Below are 25,196 nucleotides of genomic sequence, written 5' to 3'. Positions count from 1 at the left end.
GTGCGCGAACAGTTGGCGTTGAAAAAGCCGTTTATTCAGACCGTTTCTGATATAACAGTCGTCGACGTTGGCGTTGAAAAAGCCGTTTATTCAGACCGTTTCTGATATAACAGTCGGCGACGTTAGCGTTGATGGCGTTTAGTTAGACCGCTTATCATATAACTGTCGACGACGTTGGCGTTGAATAAGCCGTTTATTTAGACCGTTTCTGATATAACAGTCGACGACGTTGGCGTTGAAGCCGTTGAGTTCAGCAGAGAGGTTGTTTCTGGCGGTTATTGTTTAGTTAAACCGTTTCTCATATAACAGTCGGCTACATTGGACTTGTTGGCGGTTAGTTAGATCGTTTGTTGGCGTTTATTAACAGTTTACACTTTTCAAACGGATAACGTTGGCCATATTCTCGACTCTCGATCTCGGTTGATGGTTCTGTTACGTTAGCGGGCGGATGGGAGGCTGTTATTGGTACATTATGTTGTTCACATCGAAGTGATGAGATTGGATAAAATATCGGGAGGAGCACTCACCGCAGATATTAGCCGATATTAGCGTATTATTTTATTGGCTATATAGAATTAATAAATCGAACTTGGAATAGGACGAATGGGTAATGAGAGTATCCAGATGAAAAAAACAAATGAAAAATGGTTATTTAAATATTGGGGAACACATTGAATACTCTAATATTTTTCATCAGTTGCGAAGTATTTCACTCGTTTAGAAAAAAGTAAATTTTTTCACATTAATGTAACATTAAGATGAATGAAAGAAGTAAACATCCACAAAAATTATAATCAAAAATTTCCAACTCAGTCGTGACTCGTTTACACCCTAAATTTGTAGAGAAAACCCCTTAATCGACAAACCTTGAAGATGTTATCGGTTTTCAGAGCAAATAACGTATTCACCTGTTATCAACAACCGTTATTAAAAAAAAACCATAACGGTTGATAACCGTTAGTGAAAAATAACGTTATTGCCCATCACTAGTTACCAACGGGGCATCTGGTGAAAATTAATTCCCTACGCTCGCCACGCTGTAAATTTTTATTGATTAGAAGGCCCATCTTTTTTATTCCGTTATTAACTGGGGGTCAAGAATATATTTCTTCCTGGGGGGCAAATTCTTCATGAGAATCGGAAACGAGAAAGATTTTTTTGTAATCTTGTGATAAGGACCATTGAATATTCTTTATTCGAAGGATGAAACTTATCGTTGCATATGAGGTGCTTCAAGAATTTATAAACATCAGAGAGAAAAAAGTACAGGACTGGACTCTGTTTTTAGCACGATTTTTGATACTTGATAATTTCCGTATTTTTAATTCTCCATCCTTCCAAAGAATTATTTAGGAATGTATTGTAAATTTTTGAAATAAACAAAACTTGGAAAACTGTTGATAAAAAATTGAAAGACAAAAAAAAGTTATTTTGAAGTATTAGCAGGATATTAAAGGCAAACATAAACTTTGTTTGATTGTTTAATGGTTAAAAATAAATAGGAAGCATTCTGGATTAACAAACTTAAGAAATACTTATATACTTTGAAACATTAACTACATTTGAACATGAACATCTAATTTTGTCGATATCCCTACATCTGCTGATGCGTTTTCACACTATTATTTGCGTGAACTTAATTCCTTTCGATTATATTCAAACTACACAATTTTCTATAAGAATGAACGTTTTATCATGAAACAGACATATCTTTCACTCCTTGTGAACAAAAATTCAACGATACAACTAGAGGAACTGCCAATTAACTTCATTCAGCACTTAATGAGTTACTCAAGAATAAGCACCTAAGCATATGTATTTCATAGAAACACCAGCTGTGAACAAGTCTGACAAAAAAAAAAAATCTTCAACGTCTGTGTCCCAATAAAAAAGAATCGTGAAGTTAAATCAGGCAGTTTCAACAAGGAATCGAATGTTACACACAAAAAACAATAAATTTCAACAATATTGGCACTAACATTATATCAATCCATAGGTTGGCTATTTAGTTTACATGTAACATTGGGAGATACCAAAACACAAATATTGTGAATGCGTTAATATCGGGGCATATCTTACCTAAATCTCTTTTGTTCAGGATTAACCGATGGAATTCTTGTTAATATTAATATTCGTAATATACTATACTATAAAAAATTGGAACAATTTACCAGAGATACATAGTATCAACTTTGCAATTATTTATAAAGCAGAAATTAGTTAGTACATCAAACTACAATAAGAAGCTATTGTGTTACATCTTCAATATGAAGTTAATATCAACTAATATTTTCATGTATATAAATCAAGATTATTAAAAACCTAAGTCGTACTTGGTCTTGCCAATTATAAACGTAAAAAATAATACAAATGTAACAACAGCGCAACAATAAAACATAAGTAACACACTTAATTGAATCGCTGATCATAGAAAATTTAATAATGCGAAATTCCAAGTCACAACTCGATGGAATTTCCCTTTCAAAATGTCTAGCACCTTCGTGAAACAATTGCACAACTCAGAAATAGTCTGCTTCTTGTTACGAACCATCGTTTATTCATTTAAACGACAGATGACCTGAATTTGTGCAAGGTTAACTCTTATTGGAACGAGCCAACAATGATCTTGTCCTCTTGACACTTACTGGCTTGTAATGAAGAATGATTGAGATGTTATCAGAGGTCGCATGTCGATTTGAGTATCTGACATAAATGTCAGATATTTTGAGAGAAATGTCAGATATTTTGACAGAAACGTCAGATACTTTGACAGAAATGTCAGATACTTTGACAGGAACGTCAGATACTCACGTGGTTTGTAACAAAATCCATCAACTGCCAACGGATTCAAAGGAACGAACTTAACCGAGACGATTTCGAATAATTCGTAACATTTCTGAGTATCGAGTACGCTGAATTCTCCAATTCCCCAGCTCAAATACACTTGATCGTCTCAAATGTACAGAACCAACAAGAAACTAACAATCGCCTAACCGAATAGGCATTTCCTAATAGAATAAATACTTTCAATCTACTTGACGGCAACCAAGAAATAACCTCGACTATGTCTTGTGAAAGATCGACAAAATAGCTGCGCAAATCTTCTGCGGATTCGTCTCTTCCGGGTGCAGCTGCATGGCCTGAGTCACCTGATCCTCCGGGAAGATAGCTGCCAAGTGATATTGCATCTTCCGTCTCGTCTCCTCCAACACGGACGGATGGGACGGAAGGGAAGCCTGACCGGCCCACTGGGCCGGCCACACATTCAGCTGCGGGTCGGAACAACTGGACAGCCTGTGCATGGGTCGGTGCGCGACCGAGCCGTGGGTCTGGGGCCAGTTCCTGTAGGAGTCGGGCGCGGACGCTATCCTGGTGACGTGCTGGTGCATGTCCCAGCTCGTGGGGCTCAAGAAGGGGTTCGGCATGTTGCCTTGCAGGGGGTTGCTGCTCGTGGCCTGCACGGGGATGTACCTACGGTTCAGGAGACGGGGGTCGGAGTTGGGGTTTAGGGTCAGCTGCCTCTGGAGCTTCCTGTGCAGGTTTTCCTGCGATTGCATGTTTTGGTAGGACGTCCCCACGTTGTCTACGCTCTGACTCTTCGAGACTATCGGGTGTTGGATCTCTTTAGGCGGTGGTACGTTGGATCTCGTTCTGCCTAGGGGTGTTTTTCTTATATCTCCTTCGCGAGCCTGTTTAACAACCATAAATATTAGTTATAACACTATTAATACATCAACCAAATACACTGCCCAAAAAAATCAACGCACATTATGAAAATCTCAAATTTATTCTACAACTGAAGGTGTTCTCAATGATAATTATTTTCATCAGAATTATGCATGCATATGTTATCCACTTTCAACGGTTTTCTTGAATACAGATGTTTTTTCCCAGCAGGAATAAAAAAATATGATATTATCAGATTTTGAATGTATTGGCTCCATTCTAAAATCAGTTGATCTCGATCAATTCTAGTGATCAATAGTTTTTCTTTCGTTTGATTTTCTACACTCGATCGCTATGCAACGCGAAACACGCAATTTGACCCAAGAGGAATGTGCCCAAGCGGTAGTTTTGCGAGAAGAAGGGTGGACATACACAAGAATTGCAGAAAGGTTTGGAGTTTCCCATACAAGTGTGTCCAGAATTTTGCAGCGATTCAGGGAGACAGGTATGAATGTCCGAAGATCAGGACAGGGTAGACCACGGGTAACAACTGCCATTCAAGAACGTTACTTGAGAGTTTCTTCGTTGAGACAACGGTTTGCAACCGCTCGCCTCCTTCAAATTCAGCTTGAGCAAACTCGTGAGGTGCAAATTAGCACTTAGACAATAAGAAATCGCCTCAGAGAATATGATTTAAGGCCTCGTCTCGCGGCAAGAGGCCCAGCTCTTACCCCAGCCCATCGAAGAGCGCGTTTGGATTTTGCGAGAGAGCATATCCATTGGGAAGAGGCCGATTGGGAAAGAGTTCTCTTCACCGATGAGTCTAGATTCTGCCTCTACCATTGTGATCGACGTTCCCTTGTATACAGACGTCCACATGAAAGTGCAATTTCCTGAATACTACTGGTTTCGGGGGAGGATCGATTATGGTATGGGGTGGAATATCTTTGACTGCTCGCACAGACCTAGTGGTCGTTGATAATGGAGCTATGAATGCTGATAAGTATATAAGGAAAATTCTTGAAGAGCATGTAATGCCATTTGCCCCATACATTGGTGAAAATTTCATTTTTATGGACGATAATGCCAGACCCCATCGTGCGCGCATCGTTCAGGAGTACCTTGAAGAGGTTGAAGTCTCTGGAATGGAATGGCCAGCAAGAAGTCCAGATCTCAATCCGATTGAGCAGGTTTGGGACAACCTCAATAGAAGGCTGAGAAGTTCAGAAAATCATCCAGCTACTCTTAATGACTTCGGAATCCAACTCGGAGAAATCTGGGAAGGATTAGATCAGAACATTTTAAGATCACTCATTTTGAGTATGAACCGTCGTTGCCGAGCTGTAATTAACGCAAGGGGTGGAAATACCAAGTATTAAATCACTTATCAGCATTTCAGTATTTTGAAAATTGTTCATTTCACTTCTTTCACATAAGATTCGGTGAAATCCTGTATTAGTTATGAAGTCAATGTAGAGTTAACTTTCATTAAAATTGAGATTTTCAGAATGTGCGTTGATTTTTTCGCGCGGTGTAGTTTATTACCTGTAGATGGCGTTGGGCGTGTTCTGAAAGCCTCTCGGTCACAGTTTTATGAGGTAAAGGTCCGCGTTCCGGATGGTGATACTTGCATTTGTTGCCATAGGTACATTTCTTCCCATACGGACATGGAGGGGGTGGATCACCTTTGCGCGGTTGCGTACGTAGGAAATTATCAAGAGTAGGACCCGATCTACCCAGCGGATCATCCGGAGGCATAAACCTATCGTTGACGAAGGAATACATCAATATCCTCTCCTCCACCACCTTCCTGAACTCCGCGCTCTCCTGGCACAAGTCCCTATAGTTATCGTTGCTGACCACGACGCCGTCATTAGCCGCCGCCAGTCGCAGTATGTACCTATCGTCGTAGCACACCATCCTCTTCCCGCCCACCAGCCTCGAAGGGGTGAACACCAGCAGCCTGTCCTTCTCCAGTTCGGCCAGGATCTCCTGGTCGCTGATGGGGTTGTCGGGCCTGGGGCCCTCCTTGCGCCACTTGGGCACGAACACGGTGATGTCCTTGTGGCCCCTCGCCTTGAACCAGTCGACGCATATCTTGATGCCGCGGCACGAGAACACCTCCTTGTTGCCGTGGCTCATTGCGACGTTGCTGCCGTCTACGACTATGGGCCGGAGGGTCTGGGTGTTGAGCGTGGTCACGTCGATCTGCTCGGATATGTCGAGTTGGCTGTCGGAGGGGCTGCTGTCGCAGGAGCCGCCCTTCTGCGCGCCCAGCTTGATGAGCTCGGCGAGCAGTTCGTTCTGCGCCGGCGCGGGTCCGAGTTTCTGGAGCGCGGCCTGTACCTGCCTCTCCGTGTAGCCTAGCTTGAGCGCGAACTCCACCCTGTAAATAAGCGAAGAATTTAGTCTTGCTTGTGTTCATTTCACTGAGTTGTCAACAAAGTATTTTAAAATGTGATAGAATATACAGGTTGTCCATTCAAATTCAAAGAATTGGGAGAAGTAGCAAAAATAAACTGGCATCAGATGTGTTAGGCGTCGTTGTACTTCTATAAATGCGCCCTTTTTCGTTTTTCAAGATATTAACTTGATTCCAACTTTATCCTAACCCTGTATATGTACGAAGTAAAAAAAATATATATGTAGAAGATTTCCCGGAAAGCAGTTGGGTGTTTTTAAAGGTGAGGCTTTTTTTTTTGACAAGGTAGAACCCATCAAAATAAGTCGTTTAACCAAAAATTGTCTATATGAAATATCCAAGATGGCTGAGATACAACCCCAAGAAGTTCGACAAAATTTCATTGAATTTCAAGTACGGGACTGTGGAAGGTGACTCCGGCATCGCAAATACGAAACAAAACATCAACATATGGCTGGACAATGAATGGTCAAGTACCAAGTTCATCGGATTAGATGCATCAGGTCACTTTCACGAGAATCATAATTGTTGTATCGTGCAATTTAGGGTGAAAAAAAAATGTAGAAAATCGTGGCAGTTCCTTGAGAGTGCTTTTGTTAATAATGTCGAAAAAGTGCTATGATGTTTCCCCATTTCATCCCATTTTTACGACGATTGTTTTAATGTTTGAACAAGAAGGTTGTGATGCCAATTCGGTACGGTTCACTCGATCGAAAAGTCATTCGATCGAAAGTTCATTCAATAGAAAGTTCACTGCATCGAAGAGTCACTCGACCGAAAATGACGCCCACTTTCTCCTGATTGGTCGGATCGACTCGGAACTCGAACTCTTTCATCTTTGTCTGATCATTTATGAAGTTTGACACTTTCACAGAGGTTAGGCACATTTGGACATTTAATTATGCAGTACCAAAACGATTGTTTGTTTACATAACCTTTATTATCTGAAATTTATGTGAATAAAGGTTAAGTAAACAAACAACCGTTTTGGTACTGCAGAATTAAATGTCCAAATGTGCATAATCTCTGTCAAACTTCATAAATGATTAAACAAAGATGAGAGAGTTAAGAGTTTTGAGTCGATCAGACTAATCAGGAGAAAGTGGATGTCATTTTCGGTCGAGTGACCCTTCAATGCAGTAACTTTCTATTGAATGAACTTTCGATCCAATGACTTTTCGGTCGACCGATCCTTACTCTGCCAATTGTGAAAAATTCGTGAATAATTTGGACGAATTTTATTGGTGAGATTTTAAAGTATTATTCTATTTTTACACTTGTGTCTAGAGTCTCTTCTGTCAGTTGGTATCGAAATGAGCCATTTCATAAAATCGTGTAAGTTACTAAAAAATAATGTGAAATATTCAGCAATTCTAAGTTGCCATTTTCATTACCACGTAAATATCGAACGAGCCAAAATATCCTAAACGAAACTACATGGTAGAATCAGGAGATTAGTTTTTTCCCACTGCTTTGCGATAATTCAGCTAAGAAACGGTCTAGGATAGTATTAGGATCTATTTCAGTAATCATTTTCAATTTTTTTTTTCAACTTTGTCATTTTGAAAGTTTTGTATAGGTGATTTTCAGTGAAACGCTTCATTTTGACCAGTTCTACCTTGAAAAAAAGCCTCACCTTCAAATGTACCCTGTATTATATCCAAAAACAGATTGAGCTTGGTAGAAAATTAACCAGTTAGTAAAAAAAAAACCTTTTATACGTTGAGATTGAATGAAAGCAGTTTTCTTTTTGCAATTTTCCAAAAAATATATCAAATATCTCCTGTGATGCAAGCACTTTAGCTATGTAATACATACAGAGCCTTCATAAATGGCTGTAACAACTGAATCCCATAATTTTGGTTTACATGGACGAGAAAAAAGAATTCAAAGCCCACTACGATGTTGCAGTCATTCAAAAAGACTCGCAAGACGTTTGACCGGAGCATACGCCATTTTGCAACACTCACATTAAGCACTATACAGGTTTTTCCTAAAGAAACACTTGCTCTGTAGCAAATTACGCAATTTAATTGCAAGTCTTTCTACTTGGCCATTCTGAGGTATCTTCTGTATTGGAATGTGTACGTAAAATAGGGGGAGAAGACCTCAATAGGAGAAAAAATTACCTGGTTATATAACCCGGATCGGAATCGGGTGAAGTCTGTATGTAATCCACATACTCCGCTGCCAGGGTGTCACTTGTAGTTCTCGAGACATCCTGGTGCCTAGCAGGGGCGTCCGCCTCGTAGTCTGAATCATAACACGAATCCTCCCCAGCTACGCCCCCAGTGTAGCCTTCTCCGCAGATGTCATCAACATATTTCTGAAAATCAAGAAAAAAATAGGTAAGGACATAACATAAATCTTTTAATGAATAAATTTATTTCCGAAAAGGTCCAAATGTAAGCTGTTGTTGCACATAACTTTATATTAAAGTCTCTCAAGTAGCAAATGATACATTGAACTCTGTAAGTTCAGATCTCATGGTATTATCATCATTCCATATACAGTTACTCGAACCATATGAATGAAGCAATAGTTATATTAATACCAGATATGTTATAAACTATGGAAAACTCCAGAAACTTCCCATACCGTTACTTCTCTATAAATTTCATCCCACATCTGTATAGATATTGACACACGAATGAGACTGATCAATAGGCATTGATATTTTACTTCCATTCATCATCAATCATAAACTGATGTTTATCCTTGGTCATATTCGTATCGATTGAACTTCACCAATAATAAGTTGTACTGGAATAATATGAGCATCCAGTATTGGTTGAAATATTGTGTACATCTGGAGTATTTTTAGTAGAAGATAACTCTATTTTACCCTATACAGACTTAGGTAGGCTTGGTCAGGAACTTTAGGAAGCCTGTGGTATTGAAAGTTATTGATTCATCTTTGTATAACTTCGAATTTTAGCCCAAGAAACATGAAGGTACGCCAAGAAATACAAAAAATCTAATTATTACTGGGTGTTCTTAATTTATATCGCTCAGTTTGTAAACAATAGAAGTATGGAACCAATTAAAACTCCGTATAATAAAACAAACAAATGTGTGAAGTTTGCAGCATTGTTTTCAAATGAAACCATAAATTTAAACACCGACGACAAATAGCGATATCGATTTCTATTCCACACTTAGATTCTTTCCTTTTACGAACGTTAATTGATAAATTCTATAAATCACAGTCTTGTTGAGACTCTTTTCAATTACCCAGTCTTCGATCCTCTCACTCTAGCTCACGCAGAACGGTAGCTAGAGAATCTAGTTATTAATAACGATCAATATTCTCGAAACCGTTTTCATTTATCGTTAAAAATAATTCAGTCGTGAATATAAATCGGATTCCAATCGAACAATGAAATCGGCCAGTTGAAAACATCGGTTTTCACCGAGACGTCATTGAATTCCTGGCAACTGTAATTATTATAGTCATGAAGACTGCTAACAAATGAGAATTTTGATCATGGACGAAGGTGGGATGATTTTCCTAGAGATGAGAGTATCCATAAGATGGTGCAACCCTTGCCGATCAACGAAATGATGTGGAACAGTCTATTTTCAACCTTCTCACCGAGGATTCTTGGGGGCTTGACCACCCTGGTCCCTACATATCTAAGCCCATGGTGGCCATACTTTCACCACTGAAAAAATGCCTCAAATATGAAAAATTGGGATTCTTCAGTTTGAGTTAGTTATTTCCCTTGCTATTAGACTAGGATTTCATCCAAATTCTCGATCTTCTTTAAGCCTAACTGTAGAATAATTGGAGACATGGAAATGCCACTTCATTATAGACCATAAACTTTATTTTGAGAAGCTTAATGGGTATTTATCGAGAGCTGAAAAACAATGAAATCAAATTATAGGATTTATTGCTTTTTTTTCCATCATTTTGATCATTTTCATCCATTATGGAAACAGCCAAATGAATCCTATAACGAATTTTCCAAATGTCAACAAATGGAACAAAGTAAGCTGAACCAAAACGCAATATGCGACAGCTCTTCTGGTTGATCTATGGAATTTATAGTTTCGATCTTGACGTCTCGTTAAGTTGACCCTAAAAACAATCTCAACTGAACGTAGACTTCCGGCAACGAAGCAACCAATTCCTGTATTTTGATCTATTCGTTCCGCTCAACCTTGTTCGTAGATAAATCAGCGCTGATTCAGCGTGACTTTCGAAAGTAGGTCCGGTTATGAGATTAACATAAAATTACAGAACGCATACAGCGGGATAGAAATCGACTCATAACAGAGCTTGAAATCGTAAATCAGACTTGAAACATTGGCGGGAAAACAATTCCCATTCAAAGATGTGCCGGGACTGTCTTTTTTAGTTGCTGTTATCCGATATCGTTACATTTTCTGAGAAATCAGAGTCTACTAAACAGATTTTCTACGGATTCACTGAAGGTAATCGAAGTTTCGGTCAAAAATCCTGACATTTACATTTATACATTAGTTGGGATAGAAAAGGCGCTTGGCTACCGGTCATCGATAAGACAAATTTGAAACCAATGCGAAATGGTGTGAATGAAAGCCGGTAATGGCAGATCTTAATTGAACCAGCCAATTTGCCATAGCCAGGACAACTAAATGGGGAACGTTCCACCGAAGAAGAACAGATGCTGACCACATTTGACCTCGTCAGAGCCTCCCTGTTTAGGCGTGACCCTTCTTCATTATTAAATGGGACAAAGCGTCCATATTTTAGACCAAATAGAAGAAAGTGCACCAAGTTGAACTCAAAGACGTCTGGCCTTGATTGGAACGAACATATTCGAAGAAGATTAGCTAAAACCAAGTTTGAATACCCAAAACCCACTGCGACTAAATGCAGGGTAAGAATGGAATGAATCCATTAAGGATTTGATAAATGAAACTGTAAGATCTGACTTTGAAAACGGGATTTCGCACATAACAGCACATCATCAAGCGATAATCCGAATCCACGCAATAACTGAAGTTACATCAAGAGAAGAAACAATACACAAACCATACCTCGGTATCGAACGTAAAAATAACATCTTCACGAACGGGTTTAGCCAAAACACTACCCATTATTACTACTAAACGACTACAGCCAACTCTCGGTGCTTGAAGGAATGGAACTGATACTTGGATGTATCAACCGATAATCCAATTCTTATCATTCAACGAAACCGATATACACACACAAACTACACATAAACACAACAATCGTTAATTGGCTCTCTTCGCATACTTTCATTGATGCAAAAGCAAAACCGGAACTTGACTCCACTCTGACACCGTGACCTCCCAAGATTCAATCTAAAACGACGCATCTTCTTCTTGTTCGAACCTCCAAAAATCGTCATAAAAATGGGGTAACAATGATAGGACCAGCCAAAAAATTTTTCGTATCAGATTGGGTTTACGGAACCATTGTACAGCCATATGTTTGTTTTGTTCCGTTTTTCCGATGCCGGAGTCACCTTCCACAGTCCCTTACTTGAAATTCAAAGAAATTTCGTCGAAATTCTAGCGATTGTAGCTCAGCCATCTTGCATATTTTATATAGACAATTTTTGGTGACTTTGAGGACTTCTAGTTTCAGTCAAAAAAGCCTCACCTTGTGTATCAACGTTAAATCCGGATCCCCTGTGTATTTTCATGGAGGAAAATCTTTTCGATTGCGATATTTTAGGCAAATCATATTGTTATGAACCTGACATAGAAAAAAATTGAGACGAATCGCAAAAATAGCTCTCAAACACCCCTCGAATTAAATATGAACAAGAAATACCTCGATGTCGGACGTAAAAATCACTTCTTCGCAACGGGGATTCACCAGTACACTAACCATACTAACTCCCGAACAGCCCTAGACAGAACATCCGACGAGCCAACAACCTTATCATCCACGAAAACCGACACACACACACACACACACAAACGCAACAATCGTTAATTACCTCTCCGGCGACTATCATGTCATTGATGCAAACCGGAACCTGGCTTCATTTCGTTACTCCGTGTATGACCTCAGAAGATTCCACGCGAATCGTATATCCTGGTTCGCGGCGGCAAACATGCACCGATAACCCGCGGTGTGCGCCTATCGAAAAAGACTGGCCCGAAAGTGGACGATCGGCCTTCCGCACTTATTTGGTCCTTCGAGCCGGATGCACTCTCGAGCGTGATACGCGACCGTCGTGGCGGTGACCGTGGCCCGCGATGCACGCCGTATGACGGAGGTGGGTAGGTACGGTTCGTTCGCACACACACACAAACTGTGTCTTGGCTCGCTGGAGAAGTCGAATCGTCGAATGCCGAATTGAGGATCGGCCGAGAAGCTAGGTACCTCGCGGCTTGAGGTGGTGGCCAACACTCCAACCGGATCTAAATTCGGGACGGACGTCGTAGGTGAAAGAGGGGTGAAAGTATTCAACGGACGGCGCGGCTGTGCACGCTGGTTTTTCGATTAATTAACGCGCGATGGGAATTTTCGGATAGGTGTAGCCTAGATTGATACCGCGTTCGCGACTTTACCGGATGTAGTAGCACGGGGTCGCCTGATAGGACGCGCCGGACGTAGGAAAGTAGACGGAAGTCGGTCCATACGATTCGTCAAATGAAGGAACCGAAAATAAAATGCTGCCCTAAGGTCGGCATCTACTCGTTATATACTGGAAGAAGACAGGGGCCCTTTTGGTCGTTCGTAAAAGTATAAGCCCACCTGTTCTCACTGTGATGCGAAATTCGGCTCACTCAATAACCAGCTGAGCCAAGCTCATGCGGTAAAAAGTTATATCAACTATCATCATTCGAAGTTTGACCTATCCAATGATGGCATTAGTTACTTTCGAGTTCTCTTCTACCCCTCAGATTCTCAAGAACTTCTTGGAGAAGCCTGGATGATTCTAGCAGGGAGTTCTATTTGCCACAGTGTTCTATTAAAAAATAATAAATGCTTGAAGTAAGCTTAATTCTTGGAAATTCCTTGAAATTAACGTTTGTCCTTACTCCTTGCCAGCATTTCCAAACCTATAGAATGGTTACTTGACCGTCAAACTGAACGGATGTTTAATTATGTTCGTAATTCCTTTTTTTTTGTCATGTAAGTTTGTTTAACTGGCTCAAAATTGTTTTATACCCTTCCTAACAGAAATACCTACCATCCATTTTGGGTCAGACTAATTCTCACACAAGAATTTCGAGAATCTAATCCTACAGATTTTAACGTCAGTTATCCGAAGGAAATGATGCCCTTCTTTAACCTCCACGTAAACTTCTAGGATATAGGTTTTGATGGGATTATCCCAGTTCACTTCAAGAAGCAGGATTTCAAGACTATCATCTGCAAGAATGAACCCGATAACCTCCGACGATGACGTTGGTAAAAAATAGGACAAAAGTTTTATCTAAACGAGGCCTTGATCCCATATTAACTCGTTTCGATTTCGTGAAGAATTCGGTTAGTTTCAACTATCGAAGTCATGAAATTTTCGGTTAAATTCCCCACAACTGATAGCAGAAACCTTTCCGATTGCCCAAAACCATCGATGCTGGTTACTCAGAGTACCCTGATACTCGGTAAGGGAAGTACACAAAGCGTTGGTTCTACATTCGTCTTATCGATGAGTGGCAGCCAAGCGCTTTGTTACAGAAGTCTACTCTATTCCCTTCTGTTGCTTTTATTTTAAGGTTACTAGGTCTCGATGTCTTCCATACCCAATATATAAGAATGGGCTACAAGAGAAGCCTGCAGAACACGAGTATTTTTTTCAATTTCGAATTCAAATCTTTCTAAAAGATGAATAAATCGAAAATGAAATCATATATAGTACGTAGAATTTGTTATTTCATTTCATCGTAACGCAAATGAGGATACATAATGAACTTCTAGGAGAGTTCTTAGTAGGTTCTTTGTTCACCGACGCACATCGCAATTTTATCTTGTTGAAAATCGCTCTTTGGTGGCATTAAATCAATCAGACACCTTCCTTAAGAAAACAGCTTTCGCTTCCAACTCTTGGACGTGGTTGAGGATGCAGAGTGGACCTTGAAAAAATACCATCATGACTTACTAGGATGATGCAACAATGTGATTTTGTACAAATGTCGACGAGGCAGTTTATGTAGAGGTTCAGCGACAACTGTGGATTTGAAGAATACCGTTTTACCGGCAGAACTAGGGGGTCAATAGATACAGCCCCCTACAATGAAGGAATATAAGACTTCCTGATTTGGTGAATCTTTTGCAACTCAGACTAGGATCACAGGTTCGCATCTTGCCAAAAGACCTAAAAACACTTCACAATAAGGTTCATTGCAAATACCGGTCAGGTCCAGGAGTTGTAAGAAACAGGTGGAACTTTTGAGATCGCACCAAGATGAACCGTTACCCAAAGCATCCGATTATCATAATTCCATTTGTTTACCTTTGTCTCGGAGTCATTAAATCTGGTTTTAGATCCTGTTCCAAGCTACAGTAGAACCGGCGATGAGCAACTGTCTATATTTTGGAACGGTTTGACGTTTCCGTTTCGCAAAGCTTCTCGTTTTTCCTGGTTGTCGAAATGAGAGAATTTTTTTTATTTCGAATGCGGAAAATGTTGTTTTTCTTCTTGCTGTCAGTCTGTCCAAACGAGGAAGGCAATTTTGAAAAATTGGACAGGTAAATATCGAGTATTAGACTAGAATCGAGTATAAGTGACAGTTTGATAGACTATTTTTCATATAATTCTAACCTGTTGGTCGATTTGGATGATTCAAACACTTATTTGCACTGTCTCGAATCGCAGATTGAGAAAACCAATCAATTTAGAACGAATTTTTCAAAGTTCAGGAATTACGATCAACTTTATCACCTTTTTGGAGATTTTGAGAGGACCAAGTTTAGGACTTCACTCCGCAAAAACTAGTTTTCGCAGACAACTCTCGATTTTTTTCTAGTTAGATAAACTATTCAAGAATATCCCCAGAAAATTTCATGAGCCTCAGGAAAACCGTTTGGTCTTGACGAATTTTTAAGTGATCCCATCTTTTTCGGAATTTTTCGAAGGTCAACTCTCGAGTCGTATATCTCTCACAAAAATCATCCTACAGCTAAAAGTGATACATATTCTGAAAGAGCAACTCTTCTAGTAATGGATCTATTTGGATGATTCAAACACATTTAAACATAAAAATACAGAATGTCGCAAAATCCGCCCTGTGATCTTCACCAAACGAGACATCCGATTTCTTGCAGAGTTTCTCTCCGATCGAGTTCACATGGAAATAAGCATTCCGTACCGTTGATGGTACTTTCTAACGGTCGGGATGTTAACCATTAGCTTCTATGGCATAAATGTTACATGACTTCGAAGCGGATAAGGAGGATACTTCGAGAAAACCGAGCAAAATCGTTTCGGGTTCGATACGAAGGTACAGCTAATCACATTTATTCGATGGCATCGTTTCCGAAGCATAAAGATGATGCATTTTCACGAGAAAAGGGTTGGAACTTCTATGGGACCCCTGGTTAATTTCCGTAAATCTTGGTTTTCCACCTTTAATACAATAACAAAGATTAATTCCTTTCTGGTTATAAATCCAGATTGATTACGCAGACAGGTTATTATTATGACCCTGGGGCCTGATTAGGTTTTACCTTCCAACAGGGGCATTTTTCCGGAATCAGGCTTGCCAACGGTAATTAATCACGATAATAAAAATCCCAGAAATTATTCATGTTATGATCGAAACGATTCATTTGTCCACTGGAATTCTAAATCAATCGCAACCATGCTTGTAAAAAGAAGGAACCGGACATTTCATAGGCAGTGAAAGTGAAAGTTCCAAATGGATTCTTTAGTTTACGAGCCGCGACTGCCAAACATGGAAATTTGTGTATAGAATATGATTCGTCGGAGAATCCCCACTTTAATATTCTTCCGATAAACTAAAAACTAGTTTTTGGAATTCTGGAATCATAAAATACTCATAATTCCCAAAAACTGACAGAGAACCCCCATATTGGAAAGTTCACCTTCTGATACAGGTCCGTATTCAAACAGTTTTCATTTCAATTTCGCCATACTGCATATAGGAGGCCGAATAATAAAGGTTCAAGACAAAACAAGAACCATACATCCACTACTCCGTTTAACGACCAACAGCCTCCAGGTATTTTTTTTTTCCATATAACCGTGAACTGTCCAAAGTCATTAGGTTTTTTTTTCTGAACTCGTCACTGACGTCTGTGACACGCCGTTTAATTTCGAATTGAATAGATAATAGGGAACGCATGACGTAACTTATGATAAAAATAAATAGTTCCATTATTCAAATTGTTTATTGTTATTCGAATTTATGGGTCAGAACAAGATTAATAGGACCAGGTCCGAATGTGCCCGAAAATTGCGCGTCAAGTGACGTGGAATAGCATTGAGCATAGAAGATGATCCAAATTTCATCAATTTCCAAAATAAATTTCACGACAGTTCGAAAGAACTCCGAAAATCTGTAGCGTTTTGAGGCGTTGAGGAAATTAACGTCTTGGAGAGTGGCATTGAGATTTTCCCACACTCAAATTTTTGTGTTTGCCGCCGGGGACACAGATAAATAATATATAATGATAATAAATCCGTAGCCGACCGCAAATGCATATTCGATAAGTTGTAAGAATGTATGATTTAATCGTACAGGAGGGTTTTCCGAAATGTACACGCCTCTAGGACAAAACGAAACGTTTCGAGTCAAGGTTTTATCGACAATCTTCACTGAATCTAGGGTCCTAGAAGGATACACCTAAATATTCACTAAAACTTTTGCGTAAAAATATAATACACATACTAGCAGGCCAGGAGATCCACCTTTCCCGGTAGACTGGCCACAAAATAACGTAATAAAGTGAATTTCATGAAAATCGACGCCAAAAATAGTACCCTTCGCTATCGATGAGTTGAATCGGTACTACCCACCCCTGTCGGTCCTGTCTGTGATCGGTGCTAACTTCACTTTGTTCAAACCATAGACTTAATAAAGTTATCATGTCTATGCGTCAAACTGACATAGAGACTTTATCTCAATGCCACCGACGTGGATTTTTTACATTTTTGTGTTTGGAATTGGACCATAGACTTTGACTGTTTTAAATGGGGGCTCTCCAGGTTAGACTTAAGACTACAAAAAAAGTCAAGTTAAGTAAAGTACATCAGATCAGAGTAGAAAAGTGAAGTGAAATGAAGTAGATTAAACGATAAGCGAACTAGTATCCGTTTCGAAACATAAGAAACCGATGCAGCAGCCTCCTTGAAGGAGGATCCATTCATGACCGTCGACGGAGCACCGGTCTCACCAGCTAGTTTTCCGACTGTTGACGATGGTTCAAAGACCGACCACATGCAAGAACAAGGTGGCCGAAGACGTCTACGTAAGAGGACCCGACCCGGATCTAGTCTGGCGATGGTTCTTTTTCTTTCTACCTAGCTAGTCTTTCACCCAAGGTGCTGCAAAATGGTAATATACTGAGTGACATTGAATTAAGAACATCCAGTACTAATAGTTGGAGCATTTCAATATACATACTTGAAACGATATGTGTGATTAAACTTCTTTTATTGTTATTCTTCTTATTAATTGCTCCATGAGATAAGGCCTATTCAAAGAGACATATTGAAATGTTTCCATGAAATATCCACCAAATAAATCAAAATTTTCCATCCAATCACAACTCCAATATTGTTATTGATAGATAGTCGAAAATTCTTTTCTTCCATAATCGTAATTTGTGTCTTAGATACAGTTTATCTTATTTATGTGCATTAGTGACGTAAAAGTGGTGAGATATGAACTGAAGAGGATATACTTCGATATGATATAAATATTCATAATATTTATCAATAAACATCTCAAAATAGCCGGAGACCTATCATTTATGTATCAATGAATACATTATACGATTGGAAGAATAATGATTTTCCTGCTTTTATCATATCAACTGAGCAATCGAAAAAATGCATAAATTAGGTAAAATACAACTAGAAAGAAATGAATTACCAATTCGATATAGAATTCTGGTATAAGAGGAAAAGAGCCATTTGCATAATCAGTAATGCTGATGCTATAAATAGATTCAATTCGAAAACCTGAAAAGATATGTACCAAAAATTTTTTCCTATTCACTGTTTCCCTAAAATATTACAGCAATGTTTGGTGTTTTCAAGACAAGGTTGTTTGATCTGTAATGAAAGCAAGGAAATCTGTATACAGAATGATTCAGTAACAGATGTAAATAAACTAACTAACTAGCATACTGTACTAAGCGGTACAAAATTCAATCATTCTTTTGGTTATTAAATTGCGTTTTTCAAAGGCAGCTAGATGAATTGGTCACAAAGCACTCTGTTCTGGTCTTGATTGTATCTAGTTAAGGCCCTCTTGTTCTTTCTAACTCTACTAGTCATATTTCCCATCAAGCCCCTTGAAGAAAAGAAATTACGACCATTTTCTCCTCACTCTATTCAATTGAACAGTAGAACAATGAATCGTTTGACAGAAAGTAAAAGTGTCCCCTATTTAAATGGGGTCAAATCCGCCTATAATATTGAGAATTACAACCCAGTTATCTGAAGGTATTCATTTGGCCTCACCTGAAGTCTGCTTATGAAATCTGAACCTACTGTTCGATCCGTGCTAGTCACCATCGAATAAACATCGTAGATGGTAACGTTTTGATCTTCATTGCAGAGGTCCGAGGCACTATTTTCACTCAATTTCGCTGAAAACAACACGGATATTCTGTCCAAATTCGATTTTAATAATGGTACACAAGAAGTTTTGAGTGATACAGTTCCTACGTGCTGCGTTGTTGACATTTTTTCTGCTGCCCATGCTTACATTTTGTTATTCACACTATGTGAAAGCAAGCTTTCGAATATTTTTGTGTAATTAATTCAATGGGATATATTCATTTTACTCGAACAGAATCTGACATCTACATCTTGCACTTGACAACCTGTCAACCTGCAACAGAACAGTGGCGAGCTCTGTGGGCTCATGGAGGAACTACATCGAAAGAAAATGAAAATTTAGGGTGGAAAATTAAAGTTATATACTCAGCACAAGAGAGAATATTAGTATTTCATTGTTTTAAGTCTACCTGAAGGGTGCAAAATGACACAAAACAAATATTAAAACTACCTTGTTAGGGAAAACGTTTTATTTAAAACAAATTCTTTCAATAGATTTATATTCAATGTGAGGAAGAAATATTTACAAACATCTTTAGTTCGTCCGGCGGATTAAAAATTTGATTTTTTGAGCAAGACATCCTTATCCATTGGCTCGATAATGGTACCAATCTTAGTTTTAACAGCAGGTTTTGTCAATCTTCGGAAAGCAGTTTCCGGTACAAACGTCCTACCGATTGGGGCTCTAATACTTTCTTCAAAGTCCTGAACCCTTTGGAATGGGAAAGGTAATTCATCAACCATGTGCTCTTTCACCTTTTTATCAGCGTCTTCATTGATAATAAGAAAACCTTTATTATCATCTCTTCTCGGAACCTTTTTAGGAGCTTTCAGAACAAATCTCCTCCGTTTTCTTTTACTTGGTACAATACCAACACCACCCCAGCTGCCCCAACCAGGTAAAAATAAACTTAAATCTTTCGGTTTATCGTTTTCAATAGTTTCAGCTTTCTCTTTAGCGAATTGCTGAACAAGATCATCTTCAAAACATTCAGCCGCTTCTTCCTTCAATTGTTGCTGAATGTCATCAAAATCATCCTCATCTTCATCCATATTAGTTGTGATATCTGGTAAGATGGAATCAAGATTTATAACTTGTTTTTGTTCCTTCTTTTTACTATTACTTGATTTCTGGTTTTGTGTCGGCAAGACTTGATTTTTGTCAATATTCAGATTTTTCTTCTTTAAAATATTGCTCAGGTCCGATAACTCCCCCTCTGGGATTTCATTTCCATTTGAGGTTTGCAATAATGGTTCATCTAGTTGCGGTCTTAACCTCTCCATTGGAAGAGCTAATAAGCTTTCTTTTTCTTCATAATTTTCATCCCCTTTACGCTTTTTTTTGGAAGACTTTTGGGGAGCCAATTGTTTTTCGATCTTACTTGCCTCTTTTCTCAATTTGATATCCATCTTCTTCTCTAATTCATCAAAAATTACATCTATGTTATCGTCCACAAGTTCAACGTCCCAATCTGATGTACTAGATACGTTCAAAGAGGCTCTCTTACGCTTTTTTGATTTTTTTTTAGCTGGTCCTTGGGTTGGGGCTTTGACTTTCTTAGTATTTTTTTTCTCGAGTTTTTCCTTTTGTGTATTACAACTTTCCTCTATTTCTTCTTCACTGATGTTAACTTCAACTGTATTATTTTCTGTTTCTTTATTATTTGCACCTTCATCTGAATTTTCCTCATTTTGATCTTCAGTTGGATTGGCATCTGTTTGTGCAGCCTTTTTTATATAGAAGTTTGTATAATCATTTATGAAATCAGTTACTTCTGGTGCTGACTTCAGTTTATCGTCGGACCACAAAATAGTGTTTTTAGTTCCGCTCCCATCATCTTCTGGCATTTTGAATTCATCTTCCGAATCACTATTTGCATTGACTTTTTGAGTTAACTCCTTGCTGAGTCTCAATTGTTGAGCTAATTCTGCTCTACTCTGAAATTGAAATTTATATTTGAAAATAAAAATTCTAATAGTTATATGAAATAATTTATGCGAGTGCAGGTTTAACTTACATCTTTATCATATTTCGCATGAATCTGTTTATGTTTCGCCCATTTCCCTGTACCTTTATGCCTCAAACTGAATCTCTCTTGTGCCCTTATTCTTTCGATTTCTTCCAATCTTCTTAGAGCTTCCTCGGGTTTAGTCTTCTTGAGTTCCTCAAACTCTTTGAGTTGCTGCTTGATTTTAGCCTTTTTTTGGATTCTATGATACTTTTTACTCTTTATTTTGTTCTGTCGCCTAGCTTTTGCCTCTTGATAACTCAGTTTAGCTCTATACTCAGCCAGTTTTCCTCGCCTTTCCTTCAATTCTCCAAGAGTTAACTTCACTTTTTCTTGTTCCGTCTCAACATGTATTTCTTCAACCAATTCTGGATGATTTTTTTCCAGCTCAATGTCAAAATCAGTTTTCAGAGTCCATTTTTTTGTCAAATCCACATTTTTATCATTCTCTCTTGTTGGTAATGGAAATAGTAAGTCTGTAGATACTCTGTTAGCAGTTATAATTGGTTCCCACCGATCTAATTCCAGTCGCGTTTTCTCATATGCCACAGTTCTGTTTATTTGATTAGCTAGTGGTTTTTCCAGAGGTTTCGGAAGGGTAGTAGTTATTTTGCTTGTGTTATCTACTTTTTTTTTGATAGCAACATGAGTTTTCTTCTTTTGCAGTATGCTTGTCAAGTCTCCAACATGAATCACGCCCTTTTTACCTGTAATCGATTTGGCTAAATCGAATTCTGATATCTGTAAAGCTGGTTCTGTTCGAGAGGCCTTTTTCAATTGCTGGGTTTTATTGATGGTAAGGATCTTGTCCAGTAGTTTTTCGTGTTTCTTATCGTCGAAATCATCATCTGAGTGAACAAAATCTTCATCTTCTAGACCCATTTTCAATTAATCCGTATTTTAAACACCGAAAATGAATCGAAAACTAGGAAACCAGGGAAGGACTGCGAACGGCACTGCATATAGGTTATATTTATAATTTTTGAGGTTATCTCCTGTCAGAGTCATAAAAATTTATCTTCTTTTTTCAACGTAGTCCTAATAACTTAAGAGAAAAAAAGAAGTTGAATTGTTGAATTTTCGAAACAAATAGTGCGCTTGGAGATGAAATTGAATCGCGAATAACGAACTGAACCGGCATGTGCTGATCCTTAATCTACCTTGTCTCTGGCTGCATGATTTCGATCACGTATGTTGTGATCAATTCATGATTCGATCATCCGGTGTGAAAAGCGCCTTGATAGCTACGCGCAAGACTTTCCACACATCCACAATCACGTGATCGATTTTCCCTTCTTATACGAAGGCTCTCCTTCAAATGACACATAGGCCGACATTCTTCGCGCAGTTATAATAAAGTTTCATTTCTTCGTATTTGTAAGGTAAATGCCTTTGATATAAATTTTTTAAATTATTACTAATTCCAATTAATTCTACTATTCTTGCCTAATGAGCCTAATGAATTTTTCATTATTTATCGAGTTTCGTTTGGAAATGACGGACTTTTAAAATGTAATATTAATAATTAATTACATTCTATCTCGTATTCGAAATGAAAAATAGTTTTATTATGTTCAAATGAATCGTTTTTAAATTTCGAATATCGCAATATCACGTAAATTATAATTTGTTTCGGAGAAGCCGGTTGCAATGCCTATGACCTTTTTGACCTTGTCTCCCTGATTTTTTTTTTACTCCGTTCAATCTACAGATGCTGGTTGATTTCCATTATCAATCAGGTCAATTATCTAGTAGGTTTCATTATCTCATATGGCCAGATATAGATAATGTGGATAAATGCGCTCTTTCAATACCAAAAATATTCATATTGATAATTATTATGAAACATTGCTTTGATTTATCTTAATTTCAAAACTGACCTATTCCAACAATCCTTATTTTTTCAGACTGCAATTGTAGCATCATGGGTGACTCAGGTAAGAAATTCAAAATAATTGTTTTAGACTTTCAATAATATTTTTTCACACTTTGGGTGTTAAATTAAAAATTTTGTCATAGGAGCTCCTAAGTTCGGTATCAACGGTTTTGGACGCATTGGTCGTCTTGTGCTGAGAGCTTCACTCGAGAGAGGAGCAGAATGTGTGGGAGTCAACGACCCTTTCCTCGATGCTGCCTACATGGAATATCTTTTCAAATACGACTCCACTCATGGCCGTTTCAAAGGTGAAGTCAGCCACGATGACAAGAACCTCATCATTAATGGAAAAAAAATCGCTATCTTCAGCGAAAGGGACCCCAAAGTAAGATGATGAGTTCTTCGTACTCCTCACACATTCCGGAATATCATAACCTCTAATTTTCAGGCCATTCCATGGGGCAAAGTTGGTGCCAAATATGTCGTAGAATCGACTGGAGTTTTCACCACCACCGAAAAAGCCAAGGCTCACATCGATGGAGGTGCTGTCAAGGTCATCATTTCTGCACCGTCTGCAGATGCACCTATGTATGTTTGCGGTGTCAACCTCGATGAATATGACCCCAAGGCTCCTGTTATTTCCAACGCTTCCTGCACAACCAACTGCTTGGCTCCATTGGCCAAGGTTATCCATGACAAATTTGAAATCGTTGAAGGTAATGCAAAATTGTCCCCATTTGAGCATTTTACGAGGTCAATTTTTTACGGTACTTAGGTCTCATGACAACTGTTCATGCAACCACTGCCACCCAGAAGACTGTCGATGGACCCTCCGGCAAATTGTGGCGTGATGGTCGTGGCGCTGCCCAGAACATCATCCCAGCCTCTACTGGAGCCGCCAAAGCCGTAACTAAAGTAATCAAATCTTTGGAAGGAAAGTTAACCGGAATGGCCTTCCGTGTGCCAACTTCTGATGTTTCCGTTGTAGACTTGACCTGCCGACTTGGTGAGTATCTCAATAATTTGTTAATAGGGCTCTTTTTAACAAAACTTGTGGCTTTCAGGCAAGGCAGCTTCCTACGATGAAATCAAGAAGGCTGTTAAGGAAGCAGCTGAAGGACCAATGAAAGGAATTTTGGGTTACACAGAAGATGATGTTGTATCTTCCGATTTCATTGGCGACTCCCATTCATCGGTCTTCGATGCTAAAGCCGGAATTTCTCTCAACCCCAACTTTGTGAAACTGATCGCGTGGTATGACAACGAATATGGATACTCCTGCAGAGTCGTCGACCTCATAAAACACATCAGCACCAAGGATTAAGCATTTTCGTGAAATAACTCTATAATTATTATAGAAACTTGCATGCAGTGCAGACAAGAAATGTAACTTTGTAGTGGATACGCTGAAAGTGAAAAATTTTCTAAATTATTTTCATGTATGTTAAGGTTATATCCAGTGAATGTATGTCTCAAAATATAAATTAACTTCAGAAGCAAGCATTTTTTTCATCCTCTAATAAAGTCTTAAAATATTGCTATAAAATGATAATTTTCTTTCTATTAAATGAAAAATCAATACACTCAAATATAACAGGAAGCAATCTAAATATTAACGGAGGAATTCATACAATCCTAATTGAAATAGTCATTTTATCTCCTGGATTTTCAGTTGCTCTTTTTTAGCGGCAATCCTTTCAAGTCTCCTTTTCTTTGATTCTCGGAATCTTGTACGATGGGCTTCTGCCTCGTCCCTCAAACACTTGAGTCGTGCATTTTCAGCATATTTCTTAAAGATGAACTCTGCCAGAACTCTCTTGTTTTTGAACACGTTTCCTTTCACTTTCTGATACAATTTCATGTGCAGGTGTTTGTCGATTTTTTTATTCTCACGAAACCTTCTAAGGAGGCGACGAAGGATCTGCATCCTTCTTACCCACAATTCTTTCCTGGAAGTCCTAGCGTTTCGAGTTCCTTTCCTCTTGCCAAAACCACAGTGACGTCCCTTGAGACGAGCTATTTTATCTTTACGAATCCTGTATTTAGAGTGGATTCTCGTTGGTTTGCAGAAAATGAAGCCGTCTTTCAACAGAACTCGAATTTGTGCTCGCGAATTGGCATTGGCAATAACGCTCGTTTCGTTAGGATCAAGCCAAACTTTCTTCTTGCCGCACTTTCTTATTGAAGATGTGAGTCGTTTTTGTAGTCTCAAATTGCTCATTTTGATTCAGATTGTCCACCAGAACAATAATTGATAAAAAATTGCGCAATTTCAGATTGAATCAAAATTCAAATTCAGATCAGAGAGTCTCTGTTCAGATGAAACACAATGGCGCATGACATAACCGATCATAGATATGTGAAATGAAGCACAGATAACAGAATAAATGAAGTAAGTGTTCTATGATGAAAATCACAAAATACCTTGCGAAAATGGGGTATGTGAACTTTTGGAACAAGTTCTTGAATACAGATATATGTATCTATGTTCCAAG

General features: G+C 38.6%; 4 protein-coding genes across 7 annotated transcripts; 1 reads left to right on the top strand and 3 right to left on the bottom strand.

The window, feature by feature from the left end:
- Positions 1-1,470: 1,470 nt before the first annotated feature.
- Positions 1,471-19,085, bottom strand: LOC123317384 (probable ribonuclease ZC3H12C). Of its 4 annotated transcripts, none has more exons than XM_044903889.1 (4): positions 18,718-19,085; positions 8,218-8,414; positions 5,212-6,052; positions 1,471-3,689 (listed from the first exon to the last, which is right to left on the bottom strand). In XM_044903889.1, the coding sequence occupies exons 1-4, from the start codon at positions 18,940-18,942 to the stop codon at positions 3,063-3,065; spliced, it is 1,890 nt and encodes a 629-aa protein (XP_044759824.1). In that variant the 5' UTR covers positions 18,943-19,085; the 3' UTR covers positions 1,471-3,062. The 4 variants fall into 4 exon arrangements, with proteins under 4 accessions (XP_044759824.1, XP_044759827.1, XP_044759825.1 ...); XM_044903892.1 differs by lacking the exon at positions 18,718-19,085 and adding an exon at positions 12,052-12,359; XM_044903890.1 differs by lacking the exon at positions 18,718-19,085 and adding an exon at positions 11,883-12,034.
- A 186-nt stretch (positions 19,086-19,271) lies between these two features.
- LOC123317383 (U3 small nucleolar RNA-associated protein 14 homolog A) lies at positions 19,272-21,810 on the bottom strand. Its single transcript, XM_044903888.1, has 2 exons — positions 20,835-21,810; positions 19,272-20,754 (listed from the first exon to the last, which is right to left on the bottom strand). Exons 1-2 carry the CDS (start codon positions 21,705-21,707, stop codon positions 19,369-19,371), a joined length of 2,259 nt encoding a protein of 752 aa, XP_044759823.1. The 5' UTR covers positions 21,708-21,810; the 3' UTR covers positions 19,272-19,368.
- Positions 21,811-22,077: 267 nt separating this feature from the next.
- Positions 22,078-24,193, top strand: LOC123317385 (glyceraldehyde-3-phosphate dehydrogenase 2-like). Its single transcript, XM_044903894.1, has 6 exons — positions 22,078-22,207; positions 22,733-22,762; positions 22,845-23,086; positions 23,150-23,417; positions 23,477-23,707; positions 23,766-24,193. Exons 2-6 carry the CDS (start codon positions 22,750-22,752, stop codon positions 24,023-24,025), a joined length of 1,014 nt encoding a protein of 337 aa, XP_044759829.1. The 5' UTR covers positions 22,078-22,207; positions 22,733-22,749; the 3' UTR covers positions 24,026-24,193.
- Positions 24,034-24,996, bottom strand: LOC123317386 (60S ribosomal protein L19-like). The gene has a single exon (XM_044903895.1). It carries the CDS (start codon positions 24,920-24,922, stop codon positions 24,350-24,352), a length of 573 nt encoding a protein of 190 aa, XP_044759830.1. The 5' UTR covers positions 24,923-24,996; the 3' UTR covers positions 24,034-24,349.
- Between the last annotated feature and the right edge of the window lie 200 nt (positions 24,997-25,196).

This window comes from Coccinella septempunctata, chromosome 7 (genome assembly GCF_907165205.1).
Source record: "Coccinella septempunctata chromosome 7, icCocSept1.1, whole genome shotgun sequence".
NCBI classification, from domain to species: Eukaryota; Metazoa; Arthropoda; class Insecta; order Coleoptera; family Coccinellidae; genus Coccinella; species Coccinella septempunctata.
This window is presented reverse-complemented; position numbering and strand designations above follow the sequence as displayed.